General features: G+C 36.2%; 1 protein-coding gene across 4 annotated transcripts in view; it reads right to left on the minus strand.

Annotated features, from left to right (window-relative positions):
* Positions 1 to 6,572: 6,572 nt before the first annotated feature.
* Slc38a11 (solute carrier family 38 member 11) overlaps positions 6,573 to 21,717 on the minus strand; it is a 45,185-nt gene continuing 30,040 nt past the window's right edge. For all 4 annotated transcript variants that reach the window (XM_063259187.1, XM_063259186.1, XM_063259189.1 and 1 more), the window contains 3 exons: positions 18,806 to 18,918; positions 15,779 to 15,910; positions 6,573 to 6,971 (listed from right to left, as the gene is read on the minus strand). In XM_063259187.1, coding sequence (XP_063115257.1) covers positions 6,678 to 6,971; positions 15,779 to 15,910; positions 18,806 to 18,918 — 539 coding nt within the window. In that variant the 3' untranslated portion in view covers positions 6,573 to 6,677. The remainder of the gene's footprint in view (positions 6,972 to 15,778; positions 15,911 to 18,805; positions 18,919 to 21,717) is intronic.

Genomic DNA, 21,717 nt, shown 5'->3' on the forward strand with positions numbered 1-21,717 from the left:
TTCTTAAACCAAATACTTTAAGCTGGTGGAGTACACATGCCTCTGATCCCATTTACTTGGGAGGCTGAGGCAGGACGGTTGCAACTTTGAGGCCAGCTTGGACAACATAGTGAGACCCTACTTCAAAAACAAAATGGTCAAACAAATAAACAAACAAAAAACAAAAAGGGGTCTGCAGATGCAGTTTAGTTAAGTAGTAAAGTTTATTGTCTAGCAAGCATGACTCCTTAGCTTTGATCCTCAATAACATAAAGAAAAAAAGCCTTCTGTGCCTGTATATCTATAATCCAATATCCCCTTTTACAAAGCCCTACCATTTTCTAACTTCTATTCTTCTTAGTGTTTAAACTTGCTTTCCTTCCCTTGTCTATTCTTACACCTTGGAAAAAAAATAAAACCTTTAAACTCATTTTGAAACTTGAGATGCAGCACAAGAAACTCAACCTCTACATCCTTTGCAGAGAATAGCAGTTAAAAGATGTAGCTCTTGAAGGCTTTAGGAACATGCAAAACGTTTGTAAGAAAAGTTAGAAATTGCCTAAAGGCTGTGGTTCTGACATAGAATAATTCTTATTTTTTCTCAGAAAATATTTAATGTTTTCTCTCCTAGAACCTAAAGAGGTAAAGGACAATGTTTGCATGCGATGGCAGTCAACTCTAAGGAGCCTGGACTGAATTTTTTTCTTTCCTTTTTCTCTCTCTCGTTTTTTTCTTGGAACTGGCCTTACTACCTTCTGGCAAAATGAAATTTCAAAAATGATAAATGCATAGCTGCCACCGTGCCTTAGAAATAAAATTTCCAGTCTTCCATTTTGAACTGCAAACTAAGATGTTGCCTGAGGTGCTTTTCTGAAATCGCTGCCTGCTTGTTCCTGAGCCGTCTCTTCTCTTCAGTGTTTTATCAAATTACCGAGCTGAAAGTGGAGGAGCAAAAGGGTGAGAAACCACCAGCCAAACCCTGAACGCAGATTTGGTTTATAGCTTTGACTCTTTGTTTCCTTAGAAATAATATTAAACAAACGAATGGGTGCAAGTTTGTCTTCGTGGGATATAAATTTAAACATACTTTAAATATATCTAAATTAGATAAATTTAAGTATATTGAACATTTTGAATGAATAAGATCTAAGAGTCTACCCTGGCAAAATTCAAACTAAATATGACATGGATTTCGGTTTCAAAGAGCTTGTGATTAAGAAAAATTCACATAAACTTTAAACTCATTTTGAAAATGAGTTCATTTATCAGTGAAACAAGTGAAAAGACAAATACTGATTTTTATGTACATGAGCCATTTAAGGCCATTTCATATAATTTTTTTAAAGTTTCCATGTCCAGAAAAGCAAAACAGATACAATTCATCTAAAACAGGTTTTTAGAGAAATGAGTGTGTATCACATTAAATTGCTTCTTTACTGAGTGACAATTATAAGGGAAAACCAATAAAATATTTTGTAATGTTATTGGTACAATTAACCAGTTTCTGTTTCATAGCATAACTCTCATGTCAAAAATTTAAAATTTACTATGTGGGGAGGTGCACAGTAAACTCTGTTACTATGTCATGGGTCAGAAAGGATAAAAAGAGGCTTCTAAGCACATTCTCCATTCTCAAGGAACTGTTAGTCTGGTTGGTCAAATAAGGTTCTTTCGTCTAACTTAACTACAAGAACTACAGAATGCCTCGGGAGGAGCCAGCCTCCCATTAGTAAGGCTGTGGAGAAGACTGAAGGACTAAAGGAATTTTCAAGGTAGCTTTGGGTAATTTCACACAAGAGAATGGCAAGAATTCAGGGACAAAGGTGAAAGGTGCATTTCAGTGTGAAGAAATGCTTTGGTTATGTTTGAATACACAGCTTCTGTATGTAGTTCTATCAGGGCTAATAAGCTCAGACCAGCACGCTGAGGCCAAACTATGAAAGGTTTGAATACAGGCTGTAGAGTTTGTACTTTATACTGCAAGCACAAAAATTTCTTGGAAAGTTTTAGAGCAAGCAAGCGATACTTTCCAAGCATTGAATTAATAAAGTGACCCTTGTAGTGACAGACAAACTGCTTTGCAGGGGAAGAACTGAAAGGCACACTGCTCAGGCGTGGGGTTAGGCATTAGTATGGCTGTGGCTTGGTAAAGGCCAGAATCAAAGGACAATTAAGAGTCAAGGACAGACTAAACCCAGCATTTGTCTGCTTGTTTGTTTTTATTTTGAGGGAACATGTACAGATTGCTACAGTTGAGTAATATAATGAAAATATCAAAGCTAAACATACTGATAATCTTTATGAATGGGATACTAAAACATCTTACAAAAGAGGACAGAAGGAATTCTTCATTCACGGTGTTATCAAGGACGTGGTGAGCATTCTTTATAACCACTTTTCCTCATATTCTTTATGCTATATTAAAAGTAAGACATAGTCCTCCAAAAACCTGACATACTTTATAAAATATTTTAACAAGTTTATTAACTGACATAATAGTGTAGAATTTAAGTTTTGACATATGTGTCTTTAAAAAGCAGCTTTAAGTTTCATTGACTTTATTATTTCTAGGCTATTTCATTGAGTTATAAATTCAGCTCTCTACTTATTAATTTTTCTTTCAGTTTACTAGGTTTAATTTGTTTTTTGTTTATTTTTTCTTTCTAAAGTTTATTTTTATTATAATTATTGGTGCATATCAATTATACAAAATTAAGGGCTTACATTTTTTTTTCATTTAATATAGGATTTCAGGCATATAATGAGATTTGATTGTGGTTGGTGTACTTTTGAGGAGCTGGTATGTTTTTTTCCTTCTCACAATGAGACTGTAAAGCTCCAACAATCTTCCCTGAATGCAGGCAGGCTGGGAACCAGGCTCACTGCCTGATGACCACAGCTGTGTTGACTTTAGGTTGTAATCTCTGTTTTCTCCTTTGTTCTTAATTCTTCTCCCCTCCTTTCCTGTATCTTGTTTGTATTTTGCCCCAGCCTCTGAGCCCTCATCTACCACTTTATTATATAAAATTTCCAAATTATTAGAGTGTGATTCTTGAAGCAATAGCAGTAGTAGCTTTGGGGACTTTTCAGAAATGCAAATTCTCAGGCTCCTCTCTAGAGTCCTCAGCCCAGGTATCTTAGAGTAAGGCCCAGATATCTGCGTTTTTTCACATCCTTCAAATTATTCTGGTACACACTGAAGCTTGAAAACTACCACTCTGAAGAATAATCTATGTTCTTTTCTTTCCCTTTAGGGTTATATGTTCCCTAGCTTATGCTATCTCAGGTCTACTTTGCATAAATTGTTCAATTATCCTGGTGAATTATATATATATATATATATTGTTTCATTGTTAGGGGTAAGAAATAGCAGGAAAGAGTATCCGGGGTGGTAGCACAGGCCTAAAATCCCAGCTCTGCACACTTCCTAGAATAAGTAAAAATTTTAAAAGGAGTTCATCCAATTGGTGTAGCTAATTATTATCCTGCCACAACCAGCACACAGAGGTAGTCTGTCTCATCGTCACTTGCTGGACCATGCCTCAAATACTCTTAGGTAGTGTGACAACACCTGGTCCAATCAGGGGCTATCCTTCAGTAAAAAACAGATGAGAAGTATTTTCTTGAGTAGGGTTGGAACACATAAACCAGTACATGACTTGTTCCTGTCCAAGAAATTTGTCTTATTGACATAAATGTGTACAGCTTGACTCTAGTAGAAGACTAGTTAGGATTTTCCTAGTTGGATAACCAGGATTCAGACCATGTTTAGAAAAGACAAAGGGTGACACGCACTGCTTAACATAATTGAAAATAGTCCAGAGGCAGGGACTTTTGCTCCTTCTGATGTGTGTTCCTTCTGATGTGTGTGTGTGTGTGTGTGTGTGTGTGTGTGTGTGCGGTGTTAGGGATCAGACCCAGGGTTTGCACTTCTTAGGCAACCAGTCTACCACTGAGCTATCTCCCCTTGTCCTCATTGTGACTTTTGAAGCTGTTTTAAGGAATGATTGAAATTAAGGATTATAAATGAACAAGAACCCAGTTCCAAGATTACACAAGATGACACCCAACTTATATTCTTAAAGGAAATATACTGTTGGATGTTTTCATTGGGGTGTATAGACACTGTTGCTTTTTAAACCATCCTTTAAAAACTATACATTTAATAAACTTAAACATAATGACAGTTTCAAAAACTGGTGTAAAACTTCAAGTTTCGTTGTTAGGGATAAGAAATAGCAGGAAAGAGTATCCAGGGGTGGTAGCACAGGCCTAAAATCCCAGCACTCAAGAGGCTGAGGCAGAGAAATCAGCTTGAGGCCAGCTTGGGCTACACAAATGAGTTCAGGGCTAGTATGGGCTAGTAGTGAGATTCTGTTTCAAAACAAACAAATCAACAAATAAACAGCAGGATGGAATGCTTTTCATTGGAAATCTCTTTAAATTGAGACAGAAAACATGTAGAGATGAAGGATGATTTATTTTGCCCACCATTCTGTTCTCTGTGGTGACAAAATAGGCAGAAAAGCATTCTTGCAAAATAGATGTGAAATCTTAAGATTTTTTTCAGTCATGACTTGCATGATGCTGGCAATCCATGCACCTCAGAGCTGGGTTAAAGGCTGTGTTGTTCTACAGTTGACTAACGGCAAACAAATATTTACTAGATACTGATGCTGCATCTAGATTCCATGAGAAACTTTTCATCTATTTGAAGACTCAAGGTTAACATGTCTGTAACAATACCCGAAGTACAAATAATAGATGGATAAGTGCTAAATTACGTTACGTTTGGCATATTTTTGTATACTCTTGGAAATCTCATCTCTCATGATTTTATCTAATGATTGTAGGTCAGTGTTTCTTAGGAGTGATGTAGGGATAAACTGCTGCAAAAAATACTTAACATTCATTCCCTCACTCTGGAATAAAAGCACTTTCATAATTATTTTGTCTAACCATGTACTAATCTAAAAATAGCTGCTAAATGCTCAGACTGATGACTTTTAAACAGTGATAAAAAAACAAATTTACAAGTTATAACTTGTAAACAAGTTGTAACAACTAGTGGGAAGGATGACATTTTATTGAAGCAGATACTACCACCATCCACTGGAGCTTTAATAGTTGAAGTTTCTTGGTAATTTTTAACTAGGACTAATGTAATAACTCAATCTTTACTTTCTTCACATTGCTGTGAAACTATTTTTATATACATCCTGTGGGATTTGCTTTTGCCTGTGAGTTGTACAAACAAATTATGTATGTATGAACTCTGCCTGTGATATTTTCTCATTATTTTGCAACAATATAGAACTACAGAAGAATGTCAACCCAATGGAAATATAGATAAAAGGTTAGGAATTCAATCTTGGATGATACTTGATAAAAGGAAACCATTCAATGGTCCCATTATTTTTTCTTTGTTACATTTTAAGGATTGCTACTGATCCAAAGATGTGAAATCTTCATTCGAAGACAGAAATCCTTGTTAAAAATTGAGGGCATCTGTAGGGGACACAGCTGTGCCTCTCAGCTCTCCCTACAAGGAAGCCTGCAGTCCGCCAGCCAGTGGCAGACAGCTGGTTTCCTGCTTTCACTTTTTATGGGGTTTGCTCAGCTGCAGAGAAAGAACTGCCTACCCTAAAGGCTCGTCCTCCCTGGGTGCCCACGTTCAGTGACTGATGGAAGCAGTAGTACTAAAATGTGGCAGTTTCCTCTGAATGAGGTCTGCTCCCACCACCCTGTGTGCTCCGGCTCCCTGAGGAGTTGGTCGAGGCTTCCTCAGCTTGCCCCACAGTTTCACTTGCCCATCCCAATCCTGGTTTCCCATGTCTCCCATTACTCTTAATCCCTGATGCTACCATCCATACCCAAAGAACTCAGTCAACAAACGCTCCAGGCATCACTCCCCGGAGGCCCTGCAGGGTTGAGAATGCCTTCTTATAGCTTCTAGTCTCAAAGTCCAGTTTCCGACTGTGTATTCCTGCCAGCACTGAAAATTCAACTGGTCCAAAACTGACACATAACTAATTGTTTAGGTGCGTGTCTCAGAGCAGTAGTGTGTTTTCTGTCTTACAATCGTACGGCCCTTGAAATTCCTCACATATCTTGCTCTGCACATTCAGTTTATTATTCATGCTTCTCACCCTCTGTAGGGCTTTTCTCATTTCTCCAGGGATCCCCTTTTCCCTAAATAAAGGATGCTACTGAAATTATAATAGACAACTTCTCTTTGCTCTTGGGATAGCTACTCTTTTTAAAGCTATTCTTTGTAATAGCTTTATATTTCCCTCTCCAACCAATTCTGTAGACTAAAGTTATTTTTTTTTCCAGAAGGACATATACAGAAAATTCCAACCCATAATCACCTACTGGATGTATTGGAGCACAATACATTGGCTTGCATATTAAATAAAAGAGTACAGCTTTAAGAAGATAGCAAGAAATGCTCAAGATTTCACTTTTCCTTCTTCACTGAGTGTTTGGTGCAGCCATTAGAAAAAACCATTTGTCATAGCTGAAGATGAAATGTATTCATTTTTTTCTTTAACTTTTACATTGTACTAAAAAGCAAAGAAAGCAAGCCTTGGTAAATTCCAAAGTGAAAACTTTATAACATAGAAACTAGAACAGATGAATATTACTAGGCAACTCACAGGTCTGCGGAAATAAACATACATTTTAAGGCAGAAAGCTCACTGCAAGATACTGGCGTTTACAATGGAATATTGTGTTGTCAGCTGAAAATAAGAATCCGAGGTGTTTGTGAGGGAGAAATTGTCAGTAAAGCAGTAGAACATTTCCTGCCCATGAGTACAATCCTGAGGGTTCGTGATCGCCATGACGAAGCCAAAAACCATCACCACAGCTCCGACAGGCAGCAGGACACAGGACATGATCTTATCTAAGTGTGTCCTTGGTTCTTCAGACAGCTTCAGATAACATGCTGACGGGATGATAAAAATCAGGGGGGCAGCACAGAGTGCACCCTGTGTATTGAAGACAAGAAACACAACAATGTTACAGGATGGAAGCACTTTTCAACAGTTTTTTCTTAATCATTTTCAAAATGTTTTTTTCATTGCATACATTAAAATTTTGATAGGTTCAGTTGAATCAAAAAAAGGAAAGGAAAATAATTTTAAGAAAGACTTAGACATAGGATTTCCCTTTTCTAAGGGACTATTTACAAACGAATAAGGTAGAACAGTATTATCAGACCACAGAAGAGAAGACCTGGAAATAATATAGAAAATGAAGTAGATGTTAAGAGTATCTTTGGGCAAATGTCAAATCTTTCATTTCTGAGCCACTTCCTATATTTCCTCCTCTTCACTTAGTATCTCTGTGTATCAATTATGTTTTCAGACTTCACAGGTTTGTCATTTGTGTATAAATGGGGACCTTGGGAGATTTTTGTGGGCATAACTGTTTTTCTTTCAGAGTTTGTACTATGTGATTTTAGAGCTTGATTATGTGAAAATTATAACCCTAAGGGCATTTGATATGAAATGGCATTTGTAAATCCTTTTTCACTGACAGAAGAACAAAATGACTAACTTCCCAAACTTCCCCTACATCAGCCATAAGTAAATTCAACCTGAGGGGGAAGGTCAGATTGAAGATAATGAGCAGTAGAGTATTCTATTATAAAAATTATCAAACATAGGGGCTAGGGATTTAGCTCAGTGGCATAAGCTCCTGCCTTGCAAGCAGGCAGTTGTGAGTTCAATCCCTGGTACTGATAAAAAGGAAAAAGACTAAAAAAAAAAAAATTATCAACCATTATTGATTTCAAAGGAAAAGAGGCTTTCCTCTTTTTAGGCCTAATTCTAAATAGAAACTTTAGAAGTAAGTAAATGTTAAATTTTAAAGCATTACAGACCAGATATTTTTCTAATTATGTCAATTGTTTATCATGTTGCATACTAAATATTGAACAAATCATAACATTAATAAAATATATTACAATTTTACAATACATGTTATTTTCCTAATTTATAAGATATAAATTTACTTTAAATTTTTTTTGTTTATTTCAGATTTTCTGGAATATATACAAGTAGTGAAATGGTTAGTACAGTGAAGCAAATTCACATATCTATCATCTCATGTAGTTTTTTTGTGTGCATGATGAGAGCAGCTAAAATCTATTTATTTAACAAAAAGTTCCAACAGCAACACAAATTTACGAACTTATACTGTACTTAAACTTATGGTCTTTAGCTATAGGTTAGGTTTTTTAGGCTTCCTCATCCTACTGATCTACAGCTTTGTGCACTTTGACCTACATCTCATTTCTTACTATTCTTCCACCTCAGATAACCATCATTTTGCTCCTTATCTCTGTATATATCACCCCTCTTTTAAGATTTCACACAAGTGAGATTGTGTAATATTTCTTTCTGTTTTATTTAGCACATTGTTTGCTCAAGATGTCGCAAATGGCAGCATTTCCCTCTTATGGCTGAGTCACATCCTGTTGTGTATATGTGCCACATTTTCTTTATTCATCCATCCATTGATGGACACTTTGGTAGCAGCCATATATTGGATATTGCAAATAACACTGCAATGAACTTGGAAGTCCATGTATCTTTAGAAGATAGTGATTTTTGAGATGAGTTAGGATTCTAGTGACCCCAAAATGGAATTAGGAAGCCCAAAATGAGCTTGCTGAGTTATTACCCTCAAGGGGTTACAAAAACATCTGTCAAATGTCCTGAAGTTATCACTGTCTTCTCTAGACTAGGCTGGAACATGGTTACGCAGGCCATTGGCTCAATGGTGCATATGTCCTGTGTAGACACTGTAAACACTCCACAGATTGGACCCTGAAAAATAGTCTCTTACCACATAGAGATTATAGCACTTGAACAACACCTTGCCTGAGCTTTCTTCTAAATCCCTTAAACCGCTAGGCAAAGGGTCTTTGGGGCTATCCCACTGAGAACACCCTCTGGGCTAGAGAGAGCTCTACTTTCTTGTCTTTATTTCTTTTAAATACACTTGCTTGTGTTTTGCATCCTCTGTCCCAGGTTTCATTCTTCATCACTGTGGGACATGACTTGGAATTTCCTCTCCTTTGGGTATAAAAACTCAGAATAGAAATTACTGGAGCACATAGTAGCTTTGTTTTTAATTTCTTTAGGAACATTTTTCATAACCTATCTATCTAAAATATATTACTGACTTTCATATCTATAATAATTACTAATTAAGTATAGTAATCAGTGTGTCACTGATTTTTATATGTTGGATTTAGCCTTTCAACTTTACTAATACATTTTTCACTCTAACATTGTGTGTGTGTGTGTGTGTGTGTGTGTGTGTGTGTGTGTGTGTTCTTTGGGTTTTTGTACATATAGGATGCTCATTTGCAAATAGAAACAGTTTTACTTCTTCCTTCCTAATTCAGATATATTTTATTTCTTTTTCTTGTCTGATTGCTCTTCCTAGTACGTCTAGTAATATATAGAACAGCAGTGGTGGAAATAGGTGTCCCTACATGGTACCGGATCTTAGTGGAAAAGCTTTTTAGTTATTTCTCATTGATTATGACATTAGCTGTGGGTTTTTCATAAGTAGACCCTTTTATGTGGAGGAACTTTACTTCTATGCCTAACCCATTAGTTTTTGTAAAGAATTGATGTTGAGCTTTGTCAAATGCTCTTTTCCTATCAACTGAAATGATCACATGGTTATTATGTTTCATTTGTGCTATATCACAAATATTATTCTCCCAATCCATAAAATGTAAGTTTTTAAACACACCAGTGAATAGGAAATGTGATACTGGTTTGCAGTTAAACTCAAGGTTTCCATTAGATACATTTTTCTATATTTTAAAAGGTCATGTAGATTTATAAATATATATCAGAATGATATAATAAAGCCATAGTAACCTGTCACCTACAGGTTACAAGTTTTTGACATTATTTTTGTAGATTTTCCTAGGATCAATCAAAACAAATTAAACTTGCAGTTGCATGATACAAAAATAACAAATTATATCTGAAAATATTTAAAATAATTATTTTGTCAATATCATTAATAAAATTATTTTTGTTTCATAGGAAAAGCAAACCCCATGTCAGAAATACTACAATTATAATTTCAATAATTTAAAGAATCTTTTTATAAAAACAAAAAAAGAGTCCAGAAAAATGGTCATGAATGTTTTGTATTTTGAACTCAAATAAACGAGATAATTTGTGATAATTTGAAGAAGCATTATGAGGAGCACACTGCCTGAAAAATGTTTTTACAGGAAAAGAAAATACAAGTATAAGAAAATACTAAGTGGTATCACTTTTACATTCTAATTTCAAATATATGGAAAATATGGTTTTTCCATTCATAGCATTTGAAGACAAATGCATACCTACAAAGACATAATAAACGGAGATCAGTGGTGGCTAGAATTAAATCAATTATGGATTCTGTAGATTCCGTCATGACTTTTTAAATTATGAAAAATAGTATAGAACTCAATCTATGATTTTTCATTAAAATGTTTCACTCTGGTTTCTCTGAAGTAATAATTTTTGAAAACAGCAAAACAATTCAAATTCACGTGAGCCCTGGCTTTGCCATGCAGTCTCTTTCTTTACAGGAACAAACATGTGAGCTAAGTCTTTGGGAGCTGCAGAGGGAAGGGGTTATGAGGATGAAGGGACCACCAGCTGCTGCCAAGAAGGTATCATCAGTCGGCCCTGTGGAAGGCTTTCAACCTAATTTTCTGGGCAGGACAACACAATGGGTGTTCTGTTGGTGTTGTCATTCTTAAAGGTTGAGAAAGTAACAATCAGAGGGAAAACTACATAGTTGATGTTCGTATTGGAGAAGGCCCAGTTCATTATCTTGTCTGGATACTGGTAGCTTTCCAGGTATCTAAAATCTCAGTCTTGACAAAGATCATTGCTAATATTGAAGATTAAGTTAAAAAAATGATGGTACAGTTCCATCTGATCTATACTCTATAAATTAGTCCATCTTGACTCATCTATTTAGTGTAGACCTATTGGAGGATTTGAAATGAGTTCTTTTAAATTAGAGTACTGGTCATAACACCATAACTATTTACTAAAAACACAGTAAAATATGGTCTGATTTCTAAAGACAAGATAATGCTATTCATTGACAGTAACACTAAGAATGCCAGGGAATTTTGTCTTTGCAATAGGGAAAGAACACAAGGTGTTTAAGATTTTACTAGCAATGCAGGTTGGAAAGTGTCTCAGTGCTCTTGCTTGAGTAGAAACCTCTCAAGGATGCTGAAAACTAAAAGAATGCTTATACATCTTTTAAATGTCTACTCTGTAATCAGTTCAGACATACGAAATTTATTCCTATAACATAAACAATAAACAGCCTCTTTCTAGCTCAGGGTGTCTTTGGCAATGTGGACCTATGGCTTGCTCACAACCGTGACTATATTTCTGTGACCAGGCTCTCACTGTATATTTGACTGGCTTCCTTCTTTCTGTGCAAAATGCACACAGCACTTGTTGGGCTGGCTACTCTCACCATGGACACCAGCTGTTTCTTTTCTTCTTTTTGTGCTGCTGCAAGTAGCAACCCATAGAGCCCAATTACTGCAGATACGTCTTTCTCTAACAGGAGCATCAGGGCCAAGGAGCTGGATTCTTATCACCAAGAATGGGATTTATACTGATGTTGCTAGCTTTTAAAATGAATCCTTCAAGCTTGGGGGAGGCTGGTTTCGAAAAATCATTTCATAGTTATATATTGCCATGAAAACAGTGAAATTAAAGTAAAATTTTAAGGGCCAGGGATTTAGCACAGTGGCATAAGTGCCTGCCTTGTAAGCACGAGGTCATGAGTTTGATCCCTGGTACAAAAAAAAAAAAAAAAAAAAAGGTAAAATTTTAAGTGAAGTTTTAATTTTATTGACCTCTAAGTCCCAAATAACTTATATTATTTAGTTTTACAAAATGACAGCATTTCCTTAACATTGCAAGGTTGAAGGTCTTTGTGCTGCTCAGAGACAATTCAGAAGCACAACAGAAAAAATCCCTAAATTACTACAATTATTAACTAATATGATAAGGCTCTGTGTTTAATCCCAGTATCTTTCCCACAATTAACTAGAATGAAAGCTATCAATTAAAATTTAAGACAATCAATTAAAATTTCATTTTATTTCATTTCTTAGTATTTAATCCATTATTAAAGTCTATTCCTATATATTATGGATTATTCTTAACTTTAGAGATAAATTCAATGCATAGATTTTTTTATTTTAAAAAATAAGTAGAAGAACAGAATTATTTTTATATAGTTAAGCCCTCAGACCTAGGAAATCTCAGAAATATTACAATGATTAAAAATGTGGGCTGGGGCTGGGGATTTAGCTCAGCGGCATAAGCGCCTGCCTTGCAAGCAGGCAGTCGTGAGTTCGATCCCTGGTACCGATAAAAATGAAAAACACACACACACAAAAAAAATGTGGGTTAGAGGATCCAAATACCTACAACTAGTATGACCTCAGACTGTTTAATTATAGTGCCTTAGTTCTCCGCCTGTGAAGTTAACATGGGTTAGGAAAGATAAGGCATCAAAGTACTTACCACAGTATAAGTAAATGTTAGCCCAAATTTTCATTATGAATTGGAACATAGCATGCTTTACTTCTAATATGTAGCACATTCCATTGTGTGTTAGTGACTGACATAAACGATGTTCCACTTGGCTTTACTTGAAGTGGTAAGTGCCCACACAGAAGAGGGCAGGGAAAAGGCCTGAGTATGTCATTATGCACACCATAAGACTGTTAGTGACAGGGAAATGTGTATTCTATGATAGTTTATAGAGAAAAGGGTCCCAGATTTCATTAATTCTCATAAAGTGTTTTAAAACTAGTGCAACTATTGGGTATTAGGTCATAAGAGACAATATAGAACTCTTCCTTGTTTTGTGTATGTATCTATATAAGCAAGTTTTAAAAAAAATCTGTGTTTTGAAGAATGTTTTAAATAATAAAAATAGTCTTTCACACACTGCCCATATCTTAACTTTTAATGGATAGATATTCACAAAGTATTTTTCTCTTGTTGTAATACTCAGGATCCTGTTAATCATATAACATTTTCAATATAAGTAAAATAGAGAATATTTAGTGTAAATGCTTTTACAATTATGTCGCACATTGTTAATCATGGAGATTAACAATTAGTTCTAAGGAAAATAACAGTCAAATTTACAGAAATATATCTTTTCTTAAAAATGAGCAATATGAGCTTAGAATGACCAAAAACTTCTCAGGCAATTAAGATGTGGTGAACATTCAAGCAGCTGATAAGCATATTTTCTCTGAGAACAAAATCCTACAGCATTAAGCAAGCAAATAAAATGTGTACACTCAATGACACATCTTTTTCCCAATGGCACATTTTATAAACATTTATAATACATAGGTACTTTATAAACAGGACCAGGGATGATTATGCTGGTCCTCTCTGTAGCATACTTGAAAGAGTACGACTATTGTCAACCTCAATACTGTTCTGTAACAATTTCCTGGTACTATGCCAAAGAATGTCTCTTATGACTGAGAGAGGAGGGACAAAGTGGAATAAAAGAATTGAAGGTACCATATATTCGTGTACCCACTCCCCAAGATGAATGTAATCATTATGTCCTGCAAACATATACTAATCAAAAATTTAAAAAGAATGTCTCTTATGTTGAGGAAGATTTGTAGAAATAGGTCCTGAACCGTAGTCTCAAGGAACACTCATGTAGTGATCTTAGTACAGTGTTCTCAGCCCTGCACCAAATATCATGGAGCACAATATTCTTGTTTCAAAGATCTGACAATTTTGTAGGTAAGGCAAATTTATAAGTAATTCAAAAAGTATACAACATGAGATCATAGAAATCAAGTTATTGCATTAAAGTAATAGCGATTCATTAACACAAATCAAGGTTGCCACACAAAATTATTTGGAGTGGACCTGCTATCCTTCATCTTGTGCAAAATGTGAAGTAGGTAGATGTTCCCTTTGACATTTATCTGTCCCTTGTGTGCGTTTTGTTCCTCCCAGAGACGGAGTCTCACCTTGTTGCTCAAACTGACCTTGAGCTCCTGGGCTCATGTGATCTTCCTTCCTCAGGCATGTAGTTAAGACCAAAGGCAAACACCACCATAACTGGGCTTTGTTTTTCAGTACTGATGGAACACAGAATATTTCCCTAGTCACCTGAAATTTTAGAAAGCTGCATATTTTTCATTTTCCATTAATTCTGCTACAAGAAAATACCCAGTAGTATGTTCTTGATTGAATCTCTTACTGCCTTTGTCTGGAAGTTCAGATTGAAATGGCATCTGTAAGGAACAGTGAGGTGGCTGGTGACAATACTTTCATTTATCCCCGAACTGTTAATGCAATGAATGAATGAAGACTTGGGGTTTTAGTGGTAAAAGTTAGTTCTCTTTGTGATAAATGATCACAAATGCTAAATATTGTGATTCTGATCAGCAATTCTGTAAGGATTGTAAATGATCTGACAGTGGCAGATTTACCTCTATTCCTGTCTCACTAAATGGTACCATTTTCCTGGTTTTGAAACATACTCCCAAGGACTCATTCTTAACGTGCTCCTTTAGCTCTCTATCCTCCCAGTTAAATCTGTCAGCAAATAATATCATTTTTTTCTTACAAAATGTCTCTTAGGAGCCAATCTACCTTCTCTCTGTCTTCTATTACAATCTACATAGCAGCTGGACTCTTACATTTGTGAAAAAGCATAGATCCTTTATGATTTCCTTCTATTGTGTGGCAGATAGTAATTAATAAAATATGATCAATGAATAAATAAATTACAAGTTATACCAGACTGTAAAATCTTTGTAATATTTTGATAAAAAATGAAAGGAAAATAATTATTAAAAGAAAGAAAAATTAGCTAAGATAAAGGATAAAGAAAGAATTGACCAAGTATATGTATAGGCCCCAAATAAGGTTTACTAAAGTTTGGAGAGAGTTCCAATGCAAATGAGAAATTATTCTTTAAAGATACGGATCAGGTTATTACAGCAACAGAGTTGATGCTGGCTCTGAGAGGAAAATGGGAATTATGTGGGAAAGGATACTGATAAATTGAAAAGAAAAGTTAACTATGTGGAGTTCAAGCAAAAAGAAAAAACAACAAAACAACAGCAACAAAATACCTGAGATCAATTAAAACGTGATATGATGGAAACCTATGTTTGAGTTGTGGCATTAGAAACTACAAAAGAAAGGCTTGGAAAACAAAATAAAGAAAAAGAAAACTGAGCCATGACATATTTTTAGATGGCAAAAAATTCCATGTCTATTTTATTTATGAATATTCTTAGAAATAACTGTATAGTGTAGTGGTGAGATTTGCAACCTTGGCTGTATTGATCCTTTTCAGATCAGGTAATTTGTTGTGAAAGGTTGTTCTATGCCCTGTAGGATGCTGGCAGCGTCCCTGGGTTCTTCTAGTTACGTTCTGCTAACACTGCCAGCCCCGTTATGCAACCAAATATGTCTCCAAAGACTGTTAAATGTGCCCTGGGGGAGGAAGAGTTCCCCATCAACCTCCATTTGAGAGCCACTGCTGTAAAACTATCCAGTCCTGTAAAATGGAGAGTATCACCATTATAAATATTTGCTATTGTACTACAAAACATTTTCATTCCACTTCAGAAGTGACACTTTTTAGTTAAGGAAAATATATCTTATATTAAATGGAAACATTAAAGAAAGTTTTAAAATGGAAGGAGGAAATATTCCAGTGTACTTACATTGAGTTCTAAAACTATCCCAAGGCAGTCGATCAGCAGAGACACCAGTGTGGCTACAGTAATGATCACCAGGGTTATAACGATGTGGAACACTGATGAAAGATTCCCACCAAAAAACACATTGGCAATTACCTGTCAAATACATAGATTATTTTGAAATTTACTATGGAGGTATGCAGGATTTATTGACAGAGTATTTCTTTCTTTCTTTTTTTTTTTTTTTTTTTGTACCGGCACTTGAATTCATGACCTCCTGCTTGCTGACACAGTATTTAATAATGACACTTAAGAGTGTATCAAATGTCACCAATAAGGTGATTCATCAAATTTCAATTATGATGAATTTTGATCTCAGTGTAGTTACATTCTGAGTTACACATATCCATATCCCTTGTTGAGCTATTAGTTGATAGGCTATGCTACAGACCCAGAGCACGTCTTGCCAGTGTTTGTATAAAGTATAAGAGAGCTCTTGGCAAGTCCTTTTATCCTTCTTCTTGAGCTTAACAAGGTTACTTCTGAAATAAACTATGACTGCTATTTAGATTATTGAATGACCTCTAAGGAAGGAGCTACCACATTGCCTTTAATCATAGGAATGACCAAGGTAGTAATATACTTTACTAAAAGGAAATTAATTCTGTGTAAGTTAAATCTCATAGCTTAAGTGCATTTTATCTTGCCTTTCCTCAACAAAGATGACCAGGAAATCAATCGATGGTCACCTATTTAATAGATCCCACACTGTGATATTGTTCACAAAAAGAAAACGCCTAGATGTCCCTGCTTTCTGGACTTCACTTTCTCAGAGGAGGCCTACAACTAATCTCAAGAAATAAACACAAGTCAGCTTGTGACAGGACAAACAAGATCAAACAGAATTTAGAGCTACAAGGAGCTTCCCCTTTGTAGATCTCCCTACTTTGGTCTGAGGTGAGCACTGAACCGTGAAGATCTGCAGTAGAATTACAAGCTGAGGCAGCAGAATGAAAAAGAGAAAAGAGAAGAATAGGAAGAGTACCTACCGGTTGAGGAAGACAGTCTGAATAGAGTGGGGGCCCTGAGAAGATCAGAGAGGTGAGAATAGGAGACGGGCAGACACCGGACCGATGGAAGCCAGCTCTCTAAATTCTTTACCTGGATAGGTAACATCTCCTGAGGTCAAATGCTGCAATGACTGCTAAAGATTTAATGGTGACACTAGTAACTTTATTTATAATTTGAAATGTCTCTTCAAATATTACCTTTTTAACAATCTATGTAGATAGCTCTAAAATGAGATTATGGGAGTAAAAAATCATCCAGTGAGACACACTAGCCAGGGGTATTTACTAAAGGATATAACCTTCTTGTCCCTTTATATACAGCTGGGTATTTTACCAAAGAGTGAAAATGGTTGTAATTATGCTAAAAATGTATCTGTGTGTATGTGAGCATGCACACTGGAAATAGCAAAGAAGTTAATGCATGAATCAGGGAAACGTCTAGATAACCAAAGCTCCTTCTAGTTCTAAATTCTATTTGATCTGTTTGATTTTGTTGTTGTTGTTACAAATTGACATTCTTCAGCCTATATTTGCTGCCATGGCAAAGATCTTGATTTAGTTCTTTCTTCCTGTCAGGACAGCTAAAAAGGAAACTCAAGTTGTGAATGCTAAAGACAGAAGCCTCACAGGTGACGTGAGTCAGACAGTCCACGAGCAGTTTCCCAGAAACCGCTGCAGACTGAGCTATCTGCAGATCAGAGCTAAACCTGAAGCACTGGGCAGACACTGGAAGAAGATCATTTCCTGCAACTAACAATAGTTAGAACACAGTGGAAAGGTCTTACATTTTGAAAATGGCCCTTGGTTCATTTACTTATCCTTTCGGGTGGCAGTGCCACATGCAGTGCCCAGAGGTACTCAAAGCAGAGGGCACATGCAGGGCTGGATGTTCCCCTCTCCCACACCCTCGTGCTGGTCCCACCCCAAAGCTATCTAATGAGTAGGCACGAGGCTGCCCTGAGAGGCCTGCCGATGGCTTTGTGTATTAGAGCTATGTGGACAACTCGCTTCGCTTTGTACACTGGACACATTCACATGGTGCACGGCATAGCCTCTGGGAATCGGTCTGATGACTAAGCCCTTTTTATCTTGACTCCTAAAAGTATCACATTTTACTGCTAAGCAGTACAGTGTGTGTGTAGCTGACGGCAGAGGGACCCCTGAGAGGCCATGTCATCCAATTTTACACAAAAGTGTTCATTCTCTTTCAGCTAATCTTTCTCCACACTCAGGTGGACTATGTCACATAATCTGGGGCTGATTTTAGGAGTGAAATATACATAGATTACATATTTACAGTATTACATGATATTTTGTTCTATATATACATGTACATATATGAATATATTTCTATAATATAGAAATGAAATACAACTGTAAAGCTATATTTCTCATGGAATGTGATTTTTTAAAAATAAAATGAATTAGAATCTGATATATGGTATCTTTAAGGCACACTGACTTACACAGTATCTCAGAAGAACATAATTTTGTAAAAACGTTCTTTAGAGTTTGGTACATAAATTCTTTATAACAACAATGTTTTGAAAAGAAGGCAATCACTTAGTCTGGCTGTACTGAAGGCAGTTTTTCACTTTGGAGTGTAGTTGTACAAATATGTGTCCTTATAATATGAACCAAATTACCAAATTCCAAATTTCAAATTCAAATTTTGAAAAATTATGAACACTGAAACATAAATTCACCTTTAAGTTCTTTTTTTTTTTTTTTTTTTTTTTGTCTTTTTCTTTTTTATCGGTACCAGGGATCGAACTCACGACTGCCTGCTTTCAAGGCAGGCGCTTATGCCGCTGAGCTAAATCCCCAGCCCCCCACCTTTAAGTTCTGATACGTTGTAGTTGAAAACGAAAATTTTAGAAATTGTATTACTTGTGTTGGGAATGTGAAGAATAGAAATATTTATAAATCTCCCATCTTTAAATGTGATAAAGATTAAATAGAAGGAAGAAACTGTGCTTACCTCTCTTGTCACAAGGCATTCAATTGGATACGTCAAGATGACAGTGATACCATAGCAAAACCTTCCAAAAGTTACCAGGTCATCACTTCTGCAATAATTTTCAAATAAATCTCCTGAGAATAACATAAAGTACATTCATTTACTAGATATTGGATTTTTGAGGTACTAAGAAGTGAGATGCTGCTTATTATATCAGTGAAGCTCTATTAGTGTCTTGATATTTCATTAAGATGATAGGTCTGCTTTAAATATAACTCTCTTGTATTCATCAGTAACCATATGGTTAGTTATTTACAGATGTTAAAATAGATGTTCCTTCCACTCAAAGATACATTTAACACTAACAGTTTCTTCATTGTTCGTTTTGGTAGGTTTGCCTCTAATTTGTATCAACTACAAAAAATACTTTATCCATTGTCTTCTTACATCAGGATCAACTCCCCAAATTCTTATGAATGAGAAATATAAATCTGCTTCTGGTCTTTGTTTCTGGTAAGTGACTACATTATTTAAAAAAAGAACTTTATTAAAATAAACAAATTCACTTTGAAATGCTATTTTTAGATCAAGGGCAATCCAGAAAGGAAGAGTAGACCAGTCCATCTGGGGAGCTGAATTTCCTGCATCATCTATAGTGGCAAGCCCCAAACACAGGACCTCACCGAGGAATTTCAAGCATGCGTTGTCTTTTACATCATCTGATGTGCCTATTTGCAAATGTGCTGTTCCTAAACTGTGAAAATATGGCCCTTTGCCAGAGAACCATACATTTAATTAGTTCCCAACTACATAATTGGTCATATATACCTCAAAATAATTCTTACATAGAGCCTATATGTTTTTAGAAATCTATAAAGAAATGCAAGCATCTAATGAGGGCACAAAAGATATGTCTGATAAAAGCACTTATTAATGCTGAAACAAAGCATTTGGGCCTGTTTATTTCCTGACCATATCATACTTAAACTTGAAAGCTGTAGTTGCCTTTTTAAATTAAACAATAGAAAATTAGATCAAAGTCACATATTTTACAATACTGTTTATAAAGGGCACAACAATTACTCTGTAGTTTTTTCATTAAATAACTAAATACCTTAAATGACCTACCTCTTCCCAAGACTTACTTTAAATGACCTCCCCCTCCATCAACTAGAACAAACATACATTACTTTTTAATGTCTATTTTGGGCAGAAGGAGATTATAGCATAAAAATGAAGTTGCAGAGAGCTGCTTCAAAATTGAATTAAAAGGTTCCAGTAGTCTGGAAAAAAAATGCCTATTAATGAATCTTCACTAATAAGTACTCATGCATCTTTCCAAATGTCCCTGGAAGGTCAAAAATGAGCTGCAGTTTACCTACTGTAAAAGGGGAGAAAAGAAGCATGTATTTTGTACAAATAAAACCAGATTTGCCAAAGGAGAATGGCCTGGAGAAACAAGGTCAGTTTATTCCAGAGTGAACCCAAGTGTATTTTAGGAAATTTTAGCTAAGAGTAGAACAAAGACAAAAACCACATCAAACAAACTTTGTAAGATAAATATTTAGTTATATCTGAGCAACCATCACTGATAAAAACACTGGGAAAGTGTGACTCCCCAAAACGATTTATGTGTTACAAATGTGGCATTTACAAGCCAAGGTTCTCAGCAGAGCTGAGCTTTTAGGCCATGCATCCTGGCAAGCTATGCAGCAATCAAGACACAAAACACAGTGCTTATCAGCACTTTCAAGGTCACTGTTAACTGCTCTCTACTGGCACACACAGGTATTGTATTTTTGACTGCATTAGCATCATGTTAATCATTTTTAAAGCCATTTTCTTTATTTTCTGAGAAAAAAAAAATCTATGTACAGCCATAGTAACCTGCAAGCTTTATTTAAAACAAGGCAGTCATTACCCAAGAGCATCCTCATGTCACAAGAAACACAGCCAAGAGGAGTCAGAGGCTGAGACAGCCATAGTGAGCGCGTGGGTCACCGCGGCCAAAACAGGGGAGTCAGAGGGAGAATGGAAGGACAATTAGCCTTAGGCGCCAGAATCCTTGTTTTGCAGTTTGTCAGCAACCAGCCTGGGCAAGTTACTTCACCTTTTTGTGTCTCAAGCAGGAGGTAAAACCAGTTATTCCACTTGCCTTCAAAGGGTTATTTGAAGGTCAGATTTCGAAAGCAATGAAAATATGAATCACTGAATTTAGCTGCTGTCAGAGTACCCAGAATCTACTATATGGATGATGGAATGAACAGGTTAAAGGCCACAAAAGAGAGGGCTGCTCAGTTGTTGGGCCTCGATGGAAAGTCAGGGAGTTTTGGAGGGAAGAGCAAGCACTGGTTGTATGGGGGAAGCTGGTGTTTTGTGACTAAGCCAAGAATGCGGCAGTTAAGTAGAAAGGTCCCACAGGCTGGAGAGGAAAAGCAAAGTGTGGGCTAGGGTGTAAAGGGTAAAAACATCTGGGAAATTTGCTGCAGAATGAAAACAAGGCAAGGTGTCTGACCTAAGCATCCAGGTGAGTGGGGGATTAGAGAGGTCAAAGAGAAAAGAAAGACAGAACAAATGTTAGCAGAGGAAAAGGATAACTATGATAATACAGCAGTGCTTTTCCTTCCAAGGGAAGACAGAGCAGAGAATGGCACTGTTATGTGACTCGGAAAGATACAGCAGAACCCGAGTCACGAAGGTCATTAGCACTGAACGTTGAGAGGCCGTCGGTACCTTCCGAAAGGAAGGTGCAGCTGAGCAGCGGGGAGAGAGCCAGTTTCCGTGATTGAGAGTGAAAGCAGGGAAGAAGAGAACATGGAGTACAAAATTATTCAAACAATATAAGGAGGAGAAAGGGAGGAAACAGCAAAAAACCGAAAGAGTAGAGAATGGGCAGAGAGTGATTAAATACAATCCTGGAAGCGCTTGTGTTA

The sequence above is a fragment of the Cavia porcellus genome, unplaced genomic scaffold (assembly GCF_034190915.1).
Source record: "Cavia porcellus strain 051 isolate PalLab524CR breed Dunkin Hartley unplaced genomic scaffold, mCavPor4.1 scaffold_12, whole genome shotgun sequence".
NCBI lineage: Eukaryota > Metazoa > Chordata > Mammalia > Rodentia > Caviidae > Cavia > Cavia porcellus.